The 15,947-nt window shown below is 33.8% G+C and overlaps 1 protein-coding gene across 1 annotated transcript; it reads right to left on the reverse strand.

Annotated features, from left to right (window-relative positions):
* Nucleotides 1-2,962: 2,962 nt before the first annotated feature.
* LOC107922130 (stromal processing peptidase, chloroplastic) lies at nt 2,963-14,978 on the reverse strand. The gene is made up of 24 exons (XM_016851982.2): nt 14,596-14,978; nt 14,151-14,448; nt 13,794-14,035; nt 13,158-13,356; nt 12,730-12,777; nt 12,425-12,532; nt 12,145-12,333; nt 11,756-12,055; nt 11,046-11,147; nt 10,230-10,364; nt 9,750-9,974; nt 8,956-9,159; nt 8,658-8,828; nt 7,981-8,130; nt 7,463-7,600; nt 7,052-7,279; nt 6,810-6,962; nt 6,491-6,617; nt 4,979-5,099; nt 4,513-4,633; nt 4,332-4,412; nt 4,057-4,158; nt 3,705-3,855; nt 2,963-3,343 (listed from the first exon to the last, which is right to left on the reverse strand). Exons 1-24 carry the CDS (start codon nt 14,760-14,762, stop codon nt 3,252-3,254), a joined length of 3,852 nt encoding a protein of 1,283 aa, XP_016707471.2. The 5' UTR covers nt 14,763-14,978; the 3' UTR covers nt 2,963-3,251.
* Between the last annotated feature and the right edge of the window lie 969 nt (nt 14,979-15,947).

Below are 15,947 nucleotides of genomic sequence, written 5' to 3' on the forward strand. Positions count from 1 at the left end.
TTTTTTTTTTAAAAATAATTTATTAATATATCATCTTATAAATATATGTTATTTATTTTACAATTTGATTTTTACTTATACTAAACTTAATTAAAATGTTTACTTGATATATAATGTTCTAATAAATTACAAATGAAAATATTTAAATAATCAAAAGTTACAACACTTAGTTGCTAATCAAGAATGGCCGCAATTCAAATGTGATGAGTGGTGTCTCATTACTAAAGGTCATGTTAATTTATTATTAACAAAAAATTGTAATTATTCAAGTAAATACCTCATGATAAGTTATGTTCATTATTAATAGATGTGTCTATCCCAATAGGCATTTATTGAATAGTTATATCATATTAATAAGAGATAAATTTCATTTGCAAGACATACCAAAAATCACCAAGACATAGCCAAAACTCAAATATTTACTTCAGAATAGCCTCCAACTTTAGGCACCAAGATGAATACCTCATGATAAGTTATGTTCATTATTAATAGATGTGTCTATCCCAATAGGCATTTATTGAATAGTTATATCATATTAATAAGAGATAAATTTCATTTGCAAGACATACCAAAAGCCACCAAGACATAGCCAAAACTCAAATATTTACTTCAGAATAGCCTCCAACTTTAGGCACCAAGATGAAAAAAAAAAGTTTAGGTACCGAAGTAAAAAAAAAACAGAAACTCTAACTTTAGGCATCATTTTGATTCCGACTTTGAATTGATCTCGGAAAATAGATTTTCTATTCTAACCGGTAACTCAATTATAGTGATCGAGGAACAACCTCAAATCACCAGCCCTTCCGTAGTTGTAAATTAATTGTAAGAACAATCAAATAGTTAACCTTGGTGAGTGAATGTTCAATATGAAGACATATTCATTTGTAAAATGTTCCAATTTCAAACTATGTATAATGATCCAATAGTTGCAATTGAAAGGTTGCAAATAACTATTACAGTTTGTTATTATTTAAAAGTGATAGTTATGTCTCTTGTTATTAAAAGTTGTGTTACTTCATCATTAACAAAAAGCTATAATTATCTAATGAATAGTTGAGTTCTTTGTTAGTAGATCACGCTATCCAAATAGGTATCTATTAGACAATTATGTATTCATAAAGAGACATAAAAACTCATCTGATTAGAAGACAAATTTCATTGACATATCATGACAAAAGACACCAAGACAATCAAAACTTGTAAAGTTTTTTTATGTTTTCCTCTATCTTCTAATTTTGAAAGAATGTTCTATAAGAATTAATATAGAAGTTATTTATCTAGATTTATATTTTTAAATGTGAATAGTAGAAAAATTAAATTCCTAAAAATAAAGTAGAGAGACTAAATTTCAAATCTATGGACTATATTTTAACTAAAAAAATATTTACATTTGTTATACTAACAGTTTGTAATTGATGAACTATCAATGAATTTATTTAATTATTATGAGAAATGGTATAAAATGAGAGTGAGTAGATTTACTTTTAAAAGTTTTAGATGATGTGAATATATAAATAGAAACTATAAAATCATTTAAAACGCTAGAGTTCATTTTGTTGTTTTTAAAATGTAAAATTTTATTTAATATTATTTAGTTTAAGAGGTTTATTCTTATTGGACTTGATACTTATTTTTGACCACTATGAAATACGTGAGTTGTCAGTTTAGTATCTCCAATTTTCATAATAGCACATCTATGTTTAATAAATGTAAAAAGAAATCCTCAAATTTTAAAAATACCAGAAAATTTAAATAAAAAAAACATAAAAATGCAATATGATATTCTATTTTTTAAAATATAAAAGTTCTTAAAAAATCTAAAAAACTCAAAACTTATTTTCCTAAATTGTTTTTTTTTAAATTGTAATTACTCTTAGAATGTGTTTGGATGAAGAATTTAATTTTTTTATTTTAGATTTTTGAAATGCTAGTATTTTTAGAATTTATCAATTGAAAATGTTACCATTTGTAATTTCTTTATTTGGATAAATAATTTGTTTAAGAAAAAATAAGTTAATAGAATTTTGCAAATTAAAAATTAATTACGTTAAAGTTAAATAATATAAAATATATTCAATATGAAATTTTTAAGTTTTTTATAATATAGTGAGACCATGTGTATTAAATAAAATAAAATATTGAAAAATCACCTCTTTAGGTGGAATTTAAAATATGAGATTGAACTATCGAAATCCCCTCTTGTAATTACTCACGAATTTTGAAATTTTTCTATATTTTTATCCAAATAGGTAAATTTATTTTTAGAATTTTGAAAAGAATAAAATTTTCCTACAAATCCCTCGTCCGAACACACCCTTATTTTTTAAATAAAATAAAAAAATTAATACAATTGTAAAAAGAAAAAAAAACTCCTTTTAAAAGAATCCCAAAATTCTCTTTAAATTTCAGAATGAATCTTCAATGGAATTTGAGACTTGAGAGCCATTCAAGATCCACAAAACCAAATTTATTTAATTATTTTTCATCTTTCATTAAATGATTTAATCGGTTCCATTTTTACGAAAATTACTTGAAGTTCAAATAATGTGAATTTCACAAACATTGTGATTTTTGGTATTACCATAAAAAATAGAGGAAAAATATTTATCAGAGAATTTTAGGAATTTAAATTAAGCATAATTAAAATAAAATATATATATTTAGAAACAAATTCTTAATTTTTGAGATGCTTTTGATTTTTTTTTTTATAATCTTTTTAAATTTTTAACATTTCTTAGAAAAAAATTTTAAAACAAAATTAACATTTGACACACCGAGCTAACCAAACCGAGAATTCACCCATTGTACATAGGTCAATAGGTATTAAGCCCTTTTATATTTCTGGATAAGGGGAAGAAGTTATGAACTAACCAACCAACTTGACTCAAAACTGCAGACAGAATACAAGAGTGACTTGTGAAACGAAAACCCACACCATATGCATGCTATACGTCCTGCAAAATGAGGTCTGAAATCATTATTTTTCCTAATATCTATTTGATTAGGAGCTTTATTCAGCCAAAATTCCCAAAGAATACAAAGCCTGTTGGTATCAAAATCATGTAATTACATTTCAATGTGTGACATTGACATACATATAGCAGCATCTTCATGGTTGGCTTGATTCCATATTAATTTGTTGCGTTGATCCTCGAATAATCCTCCTCAACGCTTCCACTTGGGAGAGATTTCCCATCGTTGCTTTAAACCCACCTTTTTGCCGACACAACAGCAAATGGCATCAAAGAGGTTCATGTTGTTGGCCTTGTCATGGTAGATAAACCACGCCCTACAGGAATAACTCCTTGAAACCCTTCGTTTGATTCTTCCTCTTCTAAGGAAGCTGCACACAAGTTCATCCAACCAAATCAAGGGAAAATAACCCACAGGTTATTATCAGAATACTGTTACCCACATATTATCACATTTAGTATAAAATTAACTTTTAAGAAATTGTGATAATAACTGCTTTTAACTATCGAGAAAATGTGAGGCATATTGCCTATACTGTTACTAAAAATTAATCTAATTATTATATTATTATATTATTTATTCCTTGTTTCCATGTCCTAATTATCCACATATTGTCCATGGCATTTCATACCCATGTCCAACTTTGCCTATAATCCAATTTCCACAATCTAGCTCATTGGTTTTAAGATTTTTATCAGGTTCAAGGCATTTAAATTGAAGCATATCCTCACCCATAGCACCTTCACCGGCATTAACCCCTGCAATTCCAATACATGAGTATAAAGAATCTTCGTCCACTTTCAGGTGGTCGTAAGCAAGGTAGATGTCCTCAATAGAAGCAGCCTCGTATAGAGAAGTAAGCTCTTTGACGCATGATATGTCCTGAATTCCAAAAAATAAAAAAAATTGGGAATTTATTACCATCACCATGAGACTGGTAAGAATCAACAAATTTTGGTCCACCTTTTACACATCAAAATAAGTTTCAAACATAAAAATTATCTCAAGTATTGGGATTTGGAAAATAAGAATATAACAGTAACATAATATAACATAACACTGAACTATCTAATTTCATTTCACCTTTCTAGGAACCGAGGAAGCTTGTAGGTGAGCCAACAATCCTAGCCAATATGCATTTGACTTTATTTCTGCTTCGTGTCTCATTAAAAGAGTCCTCTTTGCCTGTAGATTTAGGGATTGCTTTTATAAACTTCAACAAATGACAGCTAGCTTGTCTAAGTAAAACTGTAAATTCTGCTTTTTTTTAACCTGAACCACATTCTTTCATAACAATTTCCAGTTACTTGGTAACATAAAATAACTCATTAAGTCATAATAGTTGTATAAGAACTAACCCTCTCCAGTTCCCGTGGAGCAACCTTGTTGGAGTGCAAACCTCTAAGAACATTCTTGCAAGCATCAACAGATTTATATACCTAGAAGTTAATCCCAAAAATTGGTGATGAGGTAAAAAAGACAACAACAACCGCAAAAACAACAAAAGAATGCAGATCTATCCGTCGATTGATTGCGCACCTTGCTTGGAGTTGATGTTACAGATATGACATACCATCCAAGCTTAAGTCGATCAAACAAGTTCAACTCAAATGATACATCATATGTTAACCCAAGGGAGTCCCGGACGGTTGTAAAAAGCCTGTGTCAAGTAGGGCAGAATTTGTATTAGATAATTCCCAAAGATGTATGGATTTGTTAAGGATGCCCCAGAAGAGTAAAAACTTGAAACACTTAAAACATGAACAGAACTTTTATTATTACATGAACAGAACTTTTATTATTTTAACTAACAATTGCAAGTGAATAATCCTAACAGTCTTGATTGCAATTTCAACGCTCAGGACTTGTGACATCTAACAGCGAAACAAGGTACAAGCTGTCACAGCAATCAATAATTGATCATCTGGCAGCCACTAAAAAATGTGCATTTGTGATCAATGCAGCTTCACTTGCTCAATATATGCAGTTGGCTAAGAAGAATTACCTAGAATTTATAACCTCAGCTAGCAGCCCCATTGTTATGCCAAAGAAAAGTGGATGCTCACGAAGCTTTCTTCGCAGATCCTTCTGATCATTGTTTCCCTCCTCGGAATGGAGTTGTGCTTCTGCAAAGTAAATGACCAGCCATGAGAGATGAAAAGTACTTTTTTTTTTTAATTTCAAGGAAAATACATCTCATTTTGACACAAGTATTTAAGAATATATATAATTTTTTTCATTTAAAAACCATTCAAAGTTACTTAACTTGTATTCTGCATTACTACCAGATCCATTGGCTCAGACAATAAATGAGCACCCTTTGGCTCGCAAAGAAACCAAAAACATGGGACATAGAAGTATCGATAGCCAGCTTTGGCATCTCACAGCACAATAAAATCCTGCTTTATCTAAGAGAAGCTTGGTAAAGAGCACTCTCAATTCCCTCCGGGACTCCTACCATTCTTCCCTCTATGGAACCAGGTCAAATCCTCAACTATGTTATAATAGGAAGGGAAAGACAAAGCAAAGGCAAATAGAAAGATAGACTAAATGGCAATGCACAAGCTGCTAAGAAATGGAATTGCTCTGTTTGCAAAAAATGCAAGATTGTTAAAGACCCAGGTCAGAACAACAGTGGCCACATGATTCTCAAAAGCTTAAGCTTAAGCTCAAGTGTTGTTTCTGGTTAACTAGAACCGTTACATGGGTCTGATCATTCACATTCATATCCAATGTGTGATGGACTCTACATGAGTATCATCATGACCAGACATCATGATCAAGACCCACACTACAGGAACCAAGAACCAAGTTCATACCAGTGCAATGTTAGAGGCTTAGAGCTCACATTGTCAGATGCACTGACATCAACTGTAGTGATCCAGATCTAAGAAACTTTTGTTTTGTGCTTATGTGGCTCTCAAAATATAGAACTCAAGTTGTTACAAGTAATTGACTATAACACATATGTGAGTCTTAATTTTCACATTCACGTTCAATATGCGATGGAGTATTGCAGACCCATCAACTTAAATCCTTGATATCCTCACCAAGACTTCACATTTCAGTCATAATCAGTTCCACGCCACATAAACAAGATCTTACCAGCATGATGTGGGAGCTCAGACTGGCAGGCACGTACTCTAACACTGACTTAAGGCCCCAAATTCAACCACCACTGACCTAGCAAGTTATAAAGCCTAAACCATGTTATCCTCCAATGACTAAGCTCAAGCTGTTCTCAGTGATTGACTAGAACCTTTACAAGGAGCTCATAAATCACATTCATACCAATGTTCAGTTGGTTACCACAATTCATACATCTTACAATTTAATCCACTCAACAGCAAGCTTGATGGCATGGCTTTAAGTTACAGCTCTTCAAACCTTCTAATTGTTCTTATATTAGTAATTAATATAGGACACTATGACAGCTTGCACTCCCTAGCAGTCCAAGGAGCTAAAGACTTGGATGGAAAAAGAATATCAAATTTCTACACATCATTAGGGAACTCACCATCAGTAATTGGAATATCAGCAACTGACTCCAATAGGTCTTTCCCATCAATTGTAAAACCCCAACGATTAGGTGCAGGGCCTGCGATATATGCACAAGCCCTTTCATCGGTGTCCTTCAAAAATACCTATTTGAAAGAAAATAAAAGCATCTGGTTGAAGAAAAGCATATGTAAAGAATTTCTACGAAGAAACCAAAAGAATGCATGGATAAATGCACAGAACAATTCCAGAAAATTTTCCCAAATACATGATGTAACTATAACTTGAGAAATATCTTCAGAAAAAAAATTTTGCTATAACTCGAGAAATGGTCTCACTTGTTGAAACTGCAAGTCAGATGGAGAAGTTCGAAACAAGATTGGACTAAATTCAGGCTCTCTTTCAGAGTCTCTTGATGCTCTAACTGTTCCCAGATAATCCAGAATACAAGACTCAATCTCCTCCTGTGAGAAGTCCCCTACAATACTTACCTGAACAAAGAAGACAAACAGATTTAGATTAAAAGAAAGCTCATTTTGAATGTCAGCTACAGTGTGAAGATTTGAGAGTGAATATTTACCTCCATATTATCAGCTACAAACTGATTCATCACAGCATCTTTTACAGATTTGAGTGTTAAATTTTGTAATGATTTTGGAGTAGGTTCAACAAAGCGCTCATCACCATCCATCATTGCCAACATGAGTTTGTGAGCAGTTGAGCGTTCCAAACTCTTTGGAATAGACCGATAGTAAGACAAATACAGTTGTCTAGCCCTATCGAATGCATCCTCAAGCCAGACACTATGCTGCAAATTAGAAGCCCTCATTTATTACAACACAAGATCATTATATCATAATTTTATGATGAAAATCAAGTTTCCACAAAGGACCGACCCTTTCCCAGCATTAATATGTTTCTTACACTAGATAACTAGTAAACAAAAAGAAAATATCAACATGTATAGATATAATTATCAACATGGTGATACCTCAAGCACCATATGAAGTAACTGGAAAGCAGCATGCATCCCATTGTCTCTCAATGTAAAACGGAACTCCATCGAAATGAATTCCTCAGTGGACTCCAAGGAGCAATTTATCAGGTGATTCACACAAAAAAGTTCTACCTGGTAATCACATCAAAACACACACAAGAAAAATAATAGGTGGGCAAAGAGGCTGAGAATTTTTAGTGAGATTATAACAGCGTGAAAATAGTAGCAATGGGAATGGACCAAGTTATAACAAATCACTATTGAATATTGATAGAGCTGAGAGAAATGAATGTATGATCTTTGCAAAAGAGATCAATAGGAAGTGATCCTCAATTTTTCATTTTAGCAAAAAGACCAAATATTTTATCATCACTCAACATGCATTTCCATACTTTTTTCCCAGTCAAATACTATTTAAAAAGTTGAACCCATTAAGCCAAGAAAATAATCATTTTCACAGCTTTTTTCAAATTATCTATTTAAGAAGTAATAAGAACATGAAAAAAAATGACCTGTTCCCTTGAGAAGTTGCCAACTCGACCACCTTCACTGAGAGTTCGGACACCAACTACTACCGCTCCTTTAGAACCAGAAGTTTCAGCAGCTCTTCCCCCACCAACTATGAGACGCATTACACCTCCCCTGGTTTCATTCTTTGATATCTAAACAAAGAAAAAGGTTTCATATGAATAAATTTTCAAACAATTCCATGTGAGAGAAAGACATGTGGAGCCGACCAGACATACTGTTGTTTCTAAACTCATTTAATACATCCATGATGAGTGTAATAGAAATCAAATCTCATCAGCCAATCAAATAGCACCTAGTTGAGGTCTTCATGCAAAGATACACATTTTGAATCTGAGATTTGTAAAGAATTATCATCTAAATTTCGTAATCCAAGAATCTACTTGCCTCAACAAGAAATTACTGTCAAGGAAAAAAGAAAAGTTGAGGAATAACTCAGGATAAGACATCTCAACCAACAAATTCAAACACACACAACATAGAAACATTAAGCAGAAACGTAAGATTTATTTGGTAGATCAGGGCTTAATCTTCCGAAAACTACATGGAAAAACAAAAGACTCAAATCCACACATATCAGATAGTACTATAGACCCAAATAACCATTATTCCTTTTTAATTGGTCAAAAAAGTAACTAAAAGAAACAAATGCAAGGCATACTTTATAATTTACAGGAATTCCATTAGAAAGACGGCATTGAGTAATCCCTGTTTCCTTGTCGTGCAATTTTGTGACATTTATTTCAGGACTAAGAGGAATAAAAGAAGGCTTCTGCTGCATTCTTAACTCCTGCAACTGCTGTGGAGATATTAATTCTTTCGGCACCTCAAGCTGCAGAAAAGAAAAAAAAAAAAGAAATTTAGTAGTGACCTTCCTTGAATATACTTCTGCAAAGATAATATAAGCAAACACAGTTCAGAGTGGAATTTAATATTTTAATATAGGTACAGAAGAAGACCTCAGGCTCAGCTTCAATAGGTTCTTTCAATCCTGATTCTATAGAAGATATGATCTCACTTGCGGTTATCTTGAATTCAGTTTCACCAATGCCATCAATGTGGACTTTCTTCGGAACACACGCAACAACTGCTGCTGGTAGGGGTGCAGTAGGTTTTCCAAAATCAGAGATAAATTCTAATACCTGAGCACCAATAGAGTTGACCTACATGACAGATCAGTCAAAAAAAAGCATGTAAGGAATTTGTTTTAATTTAAAATTGTGATGTTATGTGCCAAGAAACGAGAAAAATGACATGTTTAAAGTTACACCTGTCTCATGCACTAGCACTACATGGAAAACCCACATCTATAAACCAACTTGATATTTCTTTCCAAGGAATGAATAAAATCTTTGCGCTAAATTAAGTTTTGCGCAACTGACTAGAACAAAGGAATTTAAGAATTATAGTCCTTTAAATCATAGCAACTAGCTCTGTTATGGTATGCAGGGGACACAAAAACAGAGCATTACAGGCAATGTTAACTAAAAGCCATGGTGAAACTAACAGTATACATCCAAGATGCACAATTTTCACAAAGACAGAAAAATTGTCTGCAGGACTGTTCCAAAACATCCTATTAACAGATTTAAACCAACATTAGTTCCACTTCCCTAGCTCATAAGCTCAACTATATGGAGCAAATATGCCTTATTAAAACAGAAAAGAAAAAAAAAAAAAAAGGAAGCTTATGGGGAGAACAGAAAGCATGAAGAACACTGACAGAGGCTAAGATCATTATCAATGAACTTACTTCATCAAGAGTAACTGTTCCAGCAACAGCCATCAAACTCTCATGTCCTTGTCTCTGATCCATAACTATATGGCCCAGTGCATCACTTTCCATAATAAAATCCAAATTGTCAACTGATGATACATTGTCAATCATTGCTGACAGCTGTTCACTATCTTTTAGCAATGCATCCATATAGCGAGTCAATTCACCCTTAGTAACACCAAATTCCTTGAGCCTTCGAACCTGTGATCAACAGAATATATTAGGATTCAAAGCCATTTGATGTTGAATCAATCAAAACAATATTCTATCATCACCCCATAATAAACACACAAGGAAGGAAAAGTTGGGAGGTAACAGCAGGAGAACATTGTGCTATTTAACCCATTGTTATTCCAACAAGAGCATCAGGATAATTACTCGACCACACCATTCACCAATGAAGAATGAATCAACAGAAGAAAATAGAAGAAATTGTAAACGATAGGAAACACAAACCTCTTGAACAGCAACCTTAATTGCATTCTGCCAATTCTTGGGCTCTGCTGTGATCGTAAGAGTTGTGACAGTGCATCCTTCCCTTCCTGAATCACTATGGTCCAACTCAACTGAAGTAAACGGTGGATTTGAACTCTGGAAATGCCATAGATTAGCCCAAAGTTTCAAAAGAAATGTTTATGTTATTCTTGTGACTTGGAAGTGGGATGTATGGTGGGTGGCAATAAACAAAATGTGCAATTCAACTTTTATGTTGTACTGCTTTAGGCGATCAACTTCAATTCAGATGTAATGATTTGCCACTCAAAATGACTTGCAAAAGCAGATCACAGAAACAAAGGTTGAAATTCTAGAAAAAGCACAGAAGATATAGTATGAATTTTCTAGTTAACTTGACCCCATTTGTGGGAAAAAATCATTGTAATTTGCCACTGTTAAATTTCCTGGTAAACCATTCCTTAAAATTAGTAATCTACCCCATATACCTAATACTATAACCCCCACGAGTTAATAATAACCCATTTGACATTATTATTCGAGTTAAAAATGGATAGCAACATAAACACAGTGCTAAACTAAATAAAATTGAGATGAAAATTGCCACTATGGTTAATTTGTTCTCAGTCGCAAAATAAGGTAGGGAACAGCAATTGCATGCAAATTGGGACTAAATAAAGCTTTATTTGTGCAACATGAAGGAAGCATGATAAAGGGTAATTTCAGAATTAATCATACACCAACGCATTTTAGATATAAAGGCAAGTTTTCTAGGTAATAAAGCTGGAGGGGTGAAAAGGAGTTGGAGAATCACCACACCTTGTATCTTGTATTAATACGAAAATGCAAGGCAGACAGAAATATCCTTTTCATCAGAACATTTCTCAAGTCTCTGAAAGTTCGAACCTTGCTCACAGGAATCTGCACAAAGATTTAGTGATTTACAACACAATAACCGAGTCTAATGCCACACCTAGGTCTAGTTGTTAAAGTTTCATGTAGGTGAATAACAATACAATTTAACAAGGGAGAAGACGGACTATCATACATAAATGAAGGAACGAACAATGCACCAGGAAACACTGTACAACTACTAGGACAGTAATTTTTTTTCTGGGAATAGTAGGAGATAATTAATGAGAGAATGAATGTCAGTACAATTAAACTCTACATGAACGGAAAATAAAGGCATCTAAAATTTTTATTAGAAGAATCATTTGATCAACCAAGCATGAACTGCCTTTTTCCTGCTTACCTAAGATGCTCTTACTTACATGCCAAATCATATGTTATGAACCAGTAAGAGCACCTTTGATAAAGCACATTCCTAATTACAATAAAACTAAAGCTGCAGAGAAGGGACCCTTACTAATCTAAAATTAGAGCAAAACAGCAGGCATTTTTAGCCCAAAGTCTTAGCACAACAGCAGAACATCAACATGTATTCCTATGAAAATAAAAAGAATATGAAGATTTTAACTTTAGAAAATCTAATAAAAAATTCACTAAATAAGCTTAATTTTCCAAACCTTGCAGAACATGTTAATTGAAAAATTTTGAAGCAGCTCATGCTGAAATATTTGTGGAGGCTTCATGTTGGTATTATGTCCAGGAAGAGACCAATTGTGCTTTATAGGAGGACGAACAGCAAGCCTTTCCTTTTTAAGAATTTTAGATTGATCTGAAGAATTAGATGATCTTTCATGAGATGAACTTCCAGCAAACCCAGCTGAGAGCTTCGGAACTAGAAAATTTGCCATGGCACCAAATGCACTAGAAGTAGGCGGTGAGGCCGTCTCATTTTCAAGGCCAGTTTGTTCAAAAACAGCCTGCATAAAATCAAATGTTGCAGTCAAGAACCTCAATGCTGTTTCTTAGGACAAGACACAAGAAATAATAATAACAGCTTGTGCCATACTTCAATCTGATTTATTGTCTTTGAGATATTATCAATGTCCCCCACAATGTACAAAGTTGCATTAGCTGGAAAATACCACCGTTCATGAAATTTTCTTATTTTATCTGCATCCCACTTCTTGATCTGCTCTTCTAATCCAATTGGAAATCTTTTGCTTAGCTTATTTTCAGAATGCAGATGTTGTAATAACTGCATTAAAAGAAAGAAATAGTGATAAATTAGAACTCAAGCAAACTTAGAATAATAAGCAACCAAACCATAGTATCACCCTTAGTAGCACCTGACAGTCAACACGGTACTCTATTGTATTCATCATTTGTAATTCTGAAAGTATAGCACGCCTCTCTTTTTCAACCCGCGAAGAAAGGAATTTCGGATGGAAAGCTATCTGTATGAATGAAACAGGAATGATAAGCTGAAATTTCTTTACTGTGCTTAATAGACTTCTTTTTAGGGACAGGTGGGAGGGGTGGGAAATGGGAAAGAAGAAGTCCAGCTGCAATTGCATCAGCACTAAGTCCTTATCTTTATATTGGGCCAAATTATCTTTCAAAACAAAGACTTTGATGTAGTTGAGTTTCATACCTCATTCAAAGCATCCAGAACAAGTGGAAGTAAATCTTCATCAGCATCCTAGTAAACAAGTCATTCACCGTCAAATATACAAGAAACATATTGTAGGTATAAACCAACCCCTTCAGCCAATAGTCAGTTTGAAAATATCAACAGAGAATTCTTCCATTAATCTTTTCACAGATTGTTAGGCAAATGCAGAAAGGTAAAATAGCTATACTGAAACAAATTATACTTGTTCAAGGAGAGAAGAAAAACAGATATTAGAAATAAATATACAAATATAAAGCACATGGCAAAGATTAAAATACATATATATACAAAAAGTGGCAAAACACAAGAACTTAAATCCCTAAGGCAAGCAAAGAAGCAAAGGTAATACAACTGAGTCTGAAAGCCAATGTTGAAGAGTAATTCTATAGAAAAGGACAAGGACAAACCTTGGTACAAGTAGGTGAATGGATGTGAAAAACTGTATGGTGAAAATCAGTGTAAGCATTAGAGCGAGCCCCAGTACCAAGAAGTTTTTCACGTTTCTTGCTTCCAAGGAATGCAACATGTTCAATCATATGAGCTATTCCTTGCTCATCATCTTCCTCATCAATCGATCCCACATGAACCTCCATGTGTGCTTCAAACCTAAAGTTATTTTAAAATATTACCATGTAAATGCAAGAAACACAGAATAATGTCTCATCCGCATGAAGTAGGTCGGTTGAAAAATGCCTCCTATTTCAGTATGTTAGTATTTAAGAGTCAAATTTGAAGTTTTTGGATATTTAAACACATCACAAGTACTGAGAATTCAACATCCTGAAAACCATTAAGATGTAAAAGAAGCTGATTTTGAAACTCAAGATAACTATCAATTCTTATTACAATCTACATCTAAGAATTGAAGAGAACTAGTAAATTAAGCTCATTTGATTTAATAATTTTAACACCCAAGAAGAATGGGAAAATAAACATTCAAACATGCACTTCTAAATGCTAATCAAGATGGAGTAAGATTTTATCTAAGAATTCTTTTACATCCTTAAAAACATGAGGCCGCTAAAGTTGAGAGGGAATTATACCTGTTTGGTGGAACTTTATTTGGCAAAATAAGGTAGCGAAGGCCATTTTTCAATTGTCCTCGATGTAACTTTGGGTTGGAAGGAAGTTCAGTGGATAAAAACTCCTCTAGTTCAGATGTTTGTAATTGAGGATATAATGAATCAAAATCCTGATTTTCCAGAAGACCATCCGGACAGGTAGTACTTGCAGCATGTGGTTCATCTGGACCAACAGTAGCACATGGAGGACAGAAACGCTTGCCCTGAAAGAATTGCTTAACAAGATTAACGAATTGAATAAAAATGACACTCAGGGACCTTTTTCATTTTTTTTTCTCACTGAAGAAGTTGAAAGCAGCTCAAGATACGAATACTTACAGAAGTGCTGAATGTGTGGGTAGCGAGAGGAAAACGAGATTTATGGAGAAAAAATGGTTGCGCAGATTTTGGGAGAGGAAAGGGGGTTGTCTCGCCGTAGCAGTTGCGGCTAAGGGAGGAACAGCATGGGATCCACTTCTTTAACTGCTGTGAGTGTGAGACAGAGGTACTCCATTTCCATGCTTTGGGAGCATCGCTCTTCTTCTTCTTCTTCAGCTTCATCTGCCTCATACTATTATTATTTCTATTATGGTATGCCAACTCAATAGAATTTCCATCTCTAAGATCACCTAGCCACCTTCATGCACCAAAATATCCCATTTTAGGCAAGGGTTTGCTATGTTGAGAATTGAGAGATAGCATTATTACTTGTAAAAAGATAAATTGAAGCAAGTCCGATGCTTCAACATGAAAAAGATGAAGAGGAAGGAAAACAAGAGATTACCGGGCAGCAGCAGCGGTTGGATGGAAACGGGCCAAAGGAACAGAAGCGGCGGGAACAGGAATGTTAACCCTAACTAAGCTTCTCCGGCCTCTGGAACTGGAAGAGTCCCATCGGTTATGAGGGACAAGGATTGCGGACATCACCGATGAACTTGACGATGTTGCCATCACTGCGGCTGCTAAACGGAAACGCTATGAGCTTATTTGAATTGTCTGGTAGTTGAGGAAGATAACTAACCAAATTTGAGAGATATTGGTTATTGCCCCTTTTTCTTTTTACTTCTCCCCCAGGGGTAAGAACTGAGTTTATAAATAATTGCCCTTGTTTGTTTTCACTATGATAATTGAGTTGAGTGATGATTTGGGCACCTTCACAATAATATCAATATAAAAATCTATTCCGGCTGAGCGGCCAATGCCATACGTATTTTCTCCAAGAAAAGTAAAACTATGCAAACATGAATGGAAAAACCAAGACCCACGTCACAATCGGGGCAATTGTGCTAACTAATTTCGTATCGGTTTTCAAGTAAAACTGACTAATTTACCTATAAAGCCTCGTTTCTAAGTATATTTACGGAAATGAGTTAATTTTTATATTATTTATTGGAAATGACCGATTTTGGCAAAATACGTTCACGTAGAAGCGTTTTAACGTGAAATTTCAGCAAAACGCATCATTGGAGACGCGATTTTAACATGTCAGCACAAAACGTGTTGACGTGGACGCGTCGCGCTGACGCGGACGCGCTTTGCTGACGTGGCAAAATCGCTCCCCAGGGGCACGTTTTGCGCCATGTTTCCAACGGCTATTTTATTTTTTGATCGTTGGAGAGTCCAACGGTTAAAAAAAAGTATAAAAATCCCCCTATTATTTCACACAATATTTCTTCAAATTTTGGCAAAAAACTCTTAAATTTCTCCCTAAATTTTTCAAAACTCTCAAATTTCTCCTTAAATTTCTCAAAACTCTCTTTAATTAATTATTTCCTTTTAATTTTTTTCTAAATTAGTATTATTATTTTTATAATTTCAAAAATATTTGATCGTGTTAGCAATGGCCGGGGAATTAATTCGTCTCGATCATAAACATATCTCTGTCGAACAAATGAAAATGGCAAGGGTTAATTTTAATTTTTGAATATTATTTAATATTTTTCATTTATGTAATTTTAATTAATTTGTATTTTATAATTTTTTATAATAGTCTGTAGATCGGGTGTTACAATGTTATATTCGTAATATGCCTGGTCCCCTATCATCGTTGATAGAAAATTACTTAAGGAAAGAGGGTTTTTGGCATGTGGCCATTATAGGCCGAGGGTGCAAGTTGGACCCGAAACTCATCAGTGC

Source organism: Gossypium hirsutum, chromosome D01 (assembly GCF_007990345.1).
Source record: "Gossypium hirsutum isolate 1008001.06 chromosome D01, Gossypium_hirsutum_v2.1, whole genome shotgun sequence".
In the NCBI taxonomy this organism is placed as follows: Eukaryota; Viridiplantae; Streptophyta; class Magnoliopsida; order Malvales; family Malvaceae; genus Gossypium; species Gossypium hirsutum.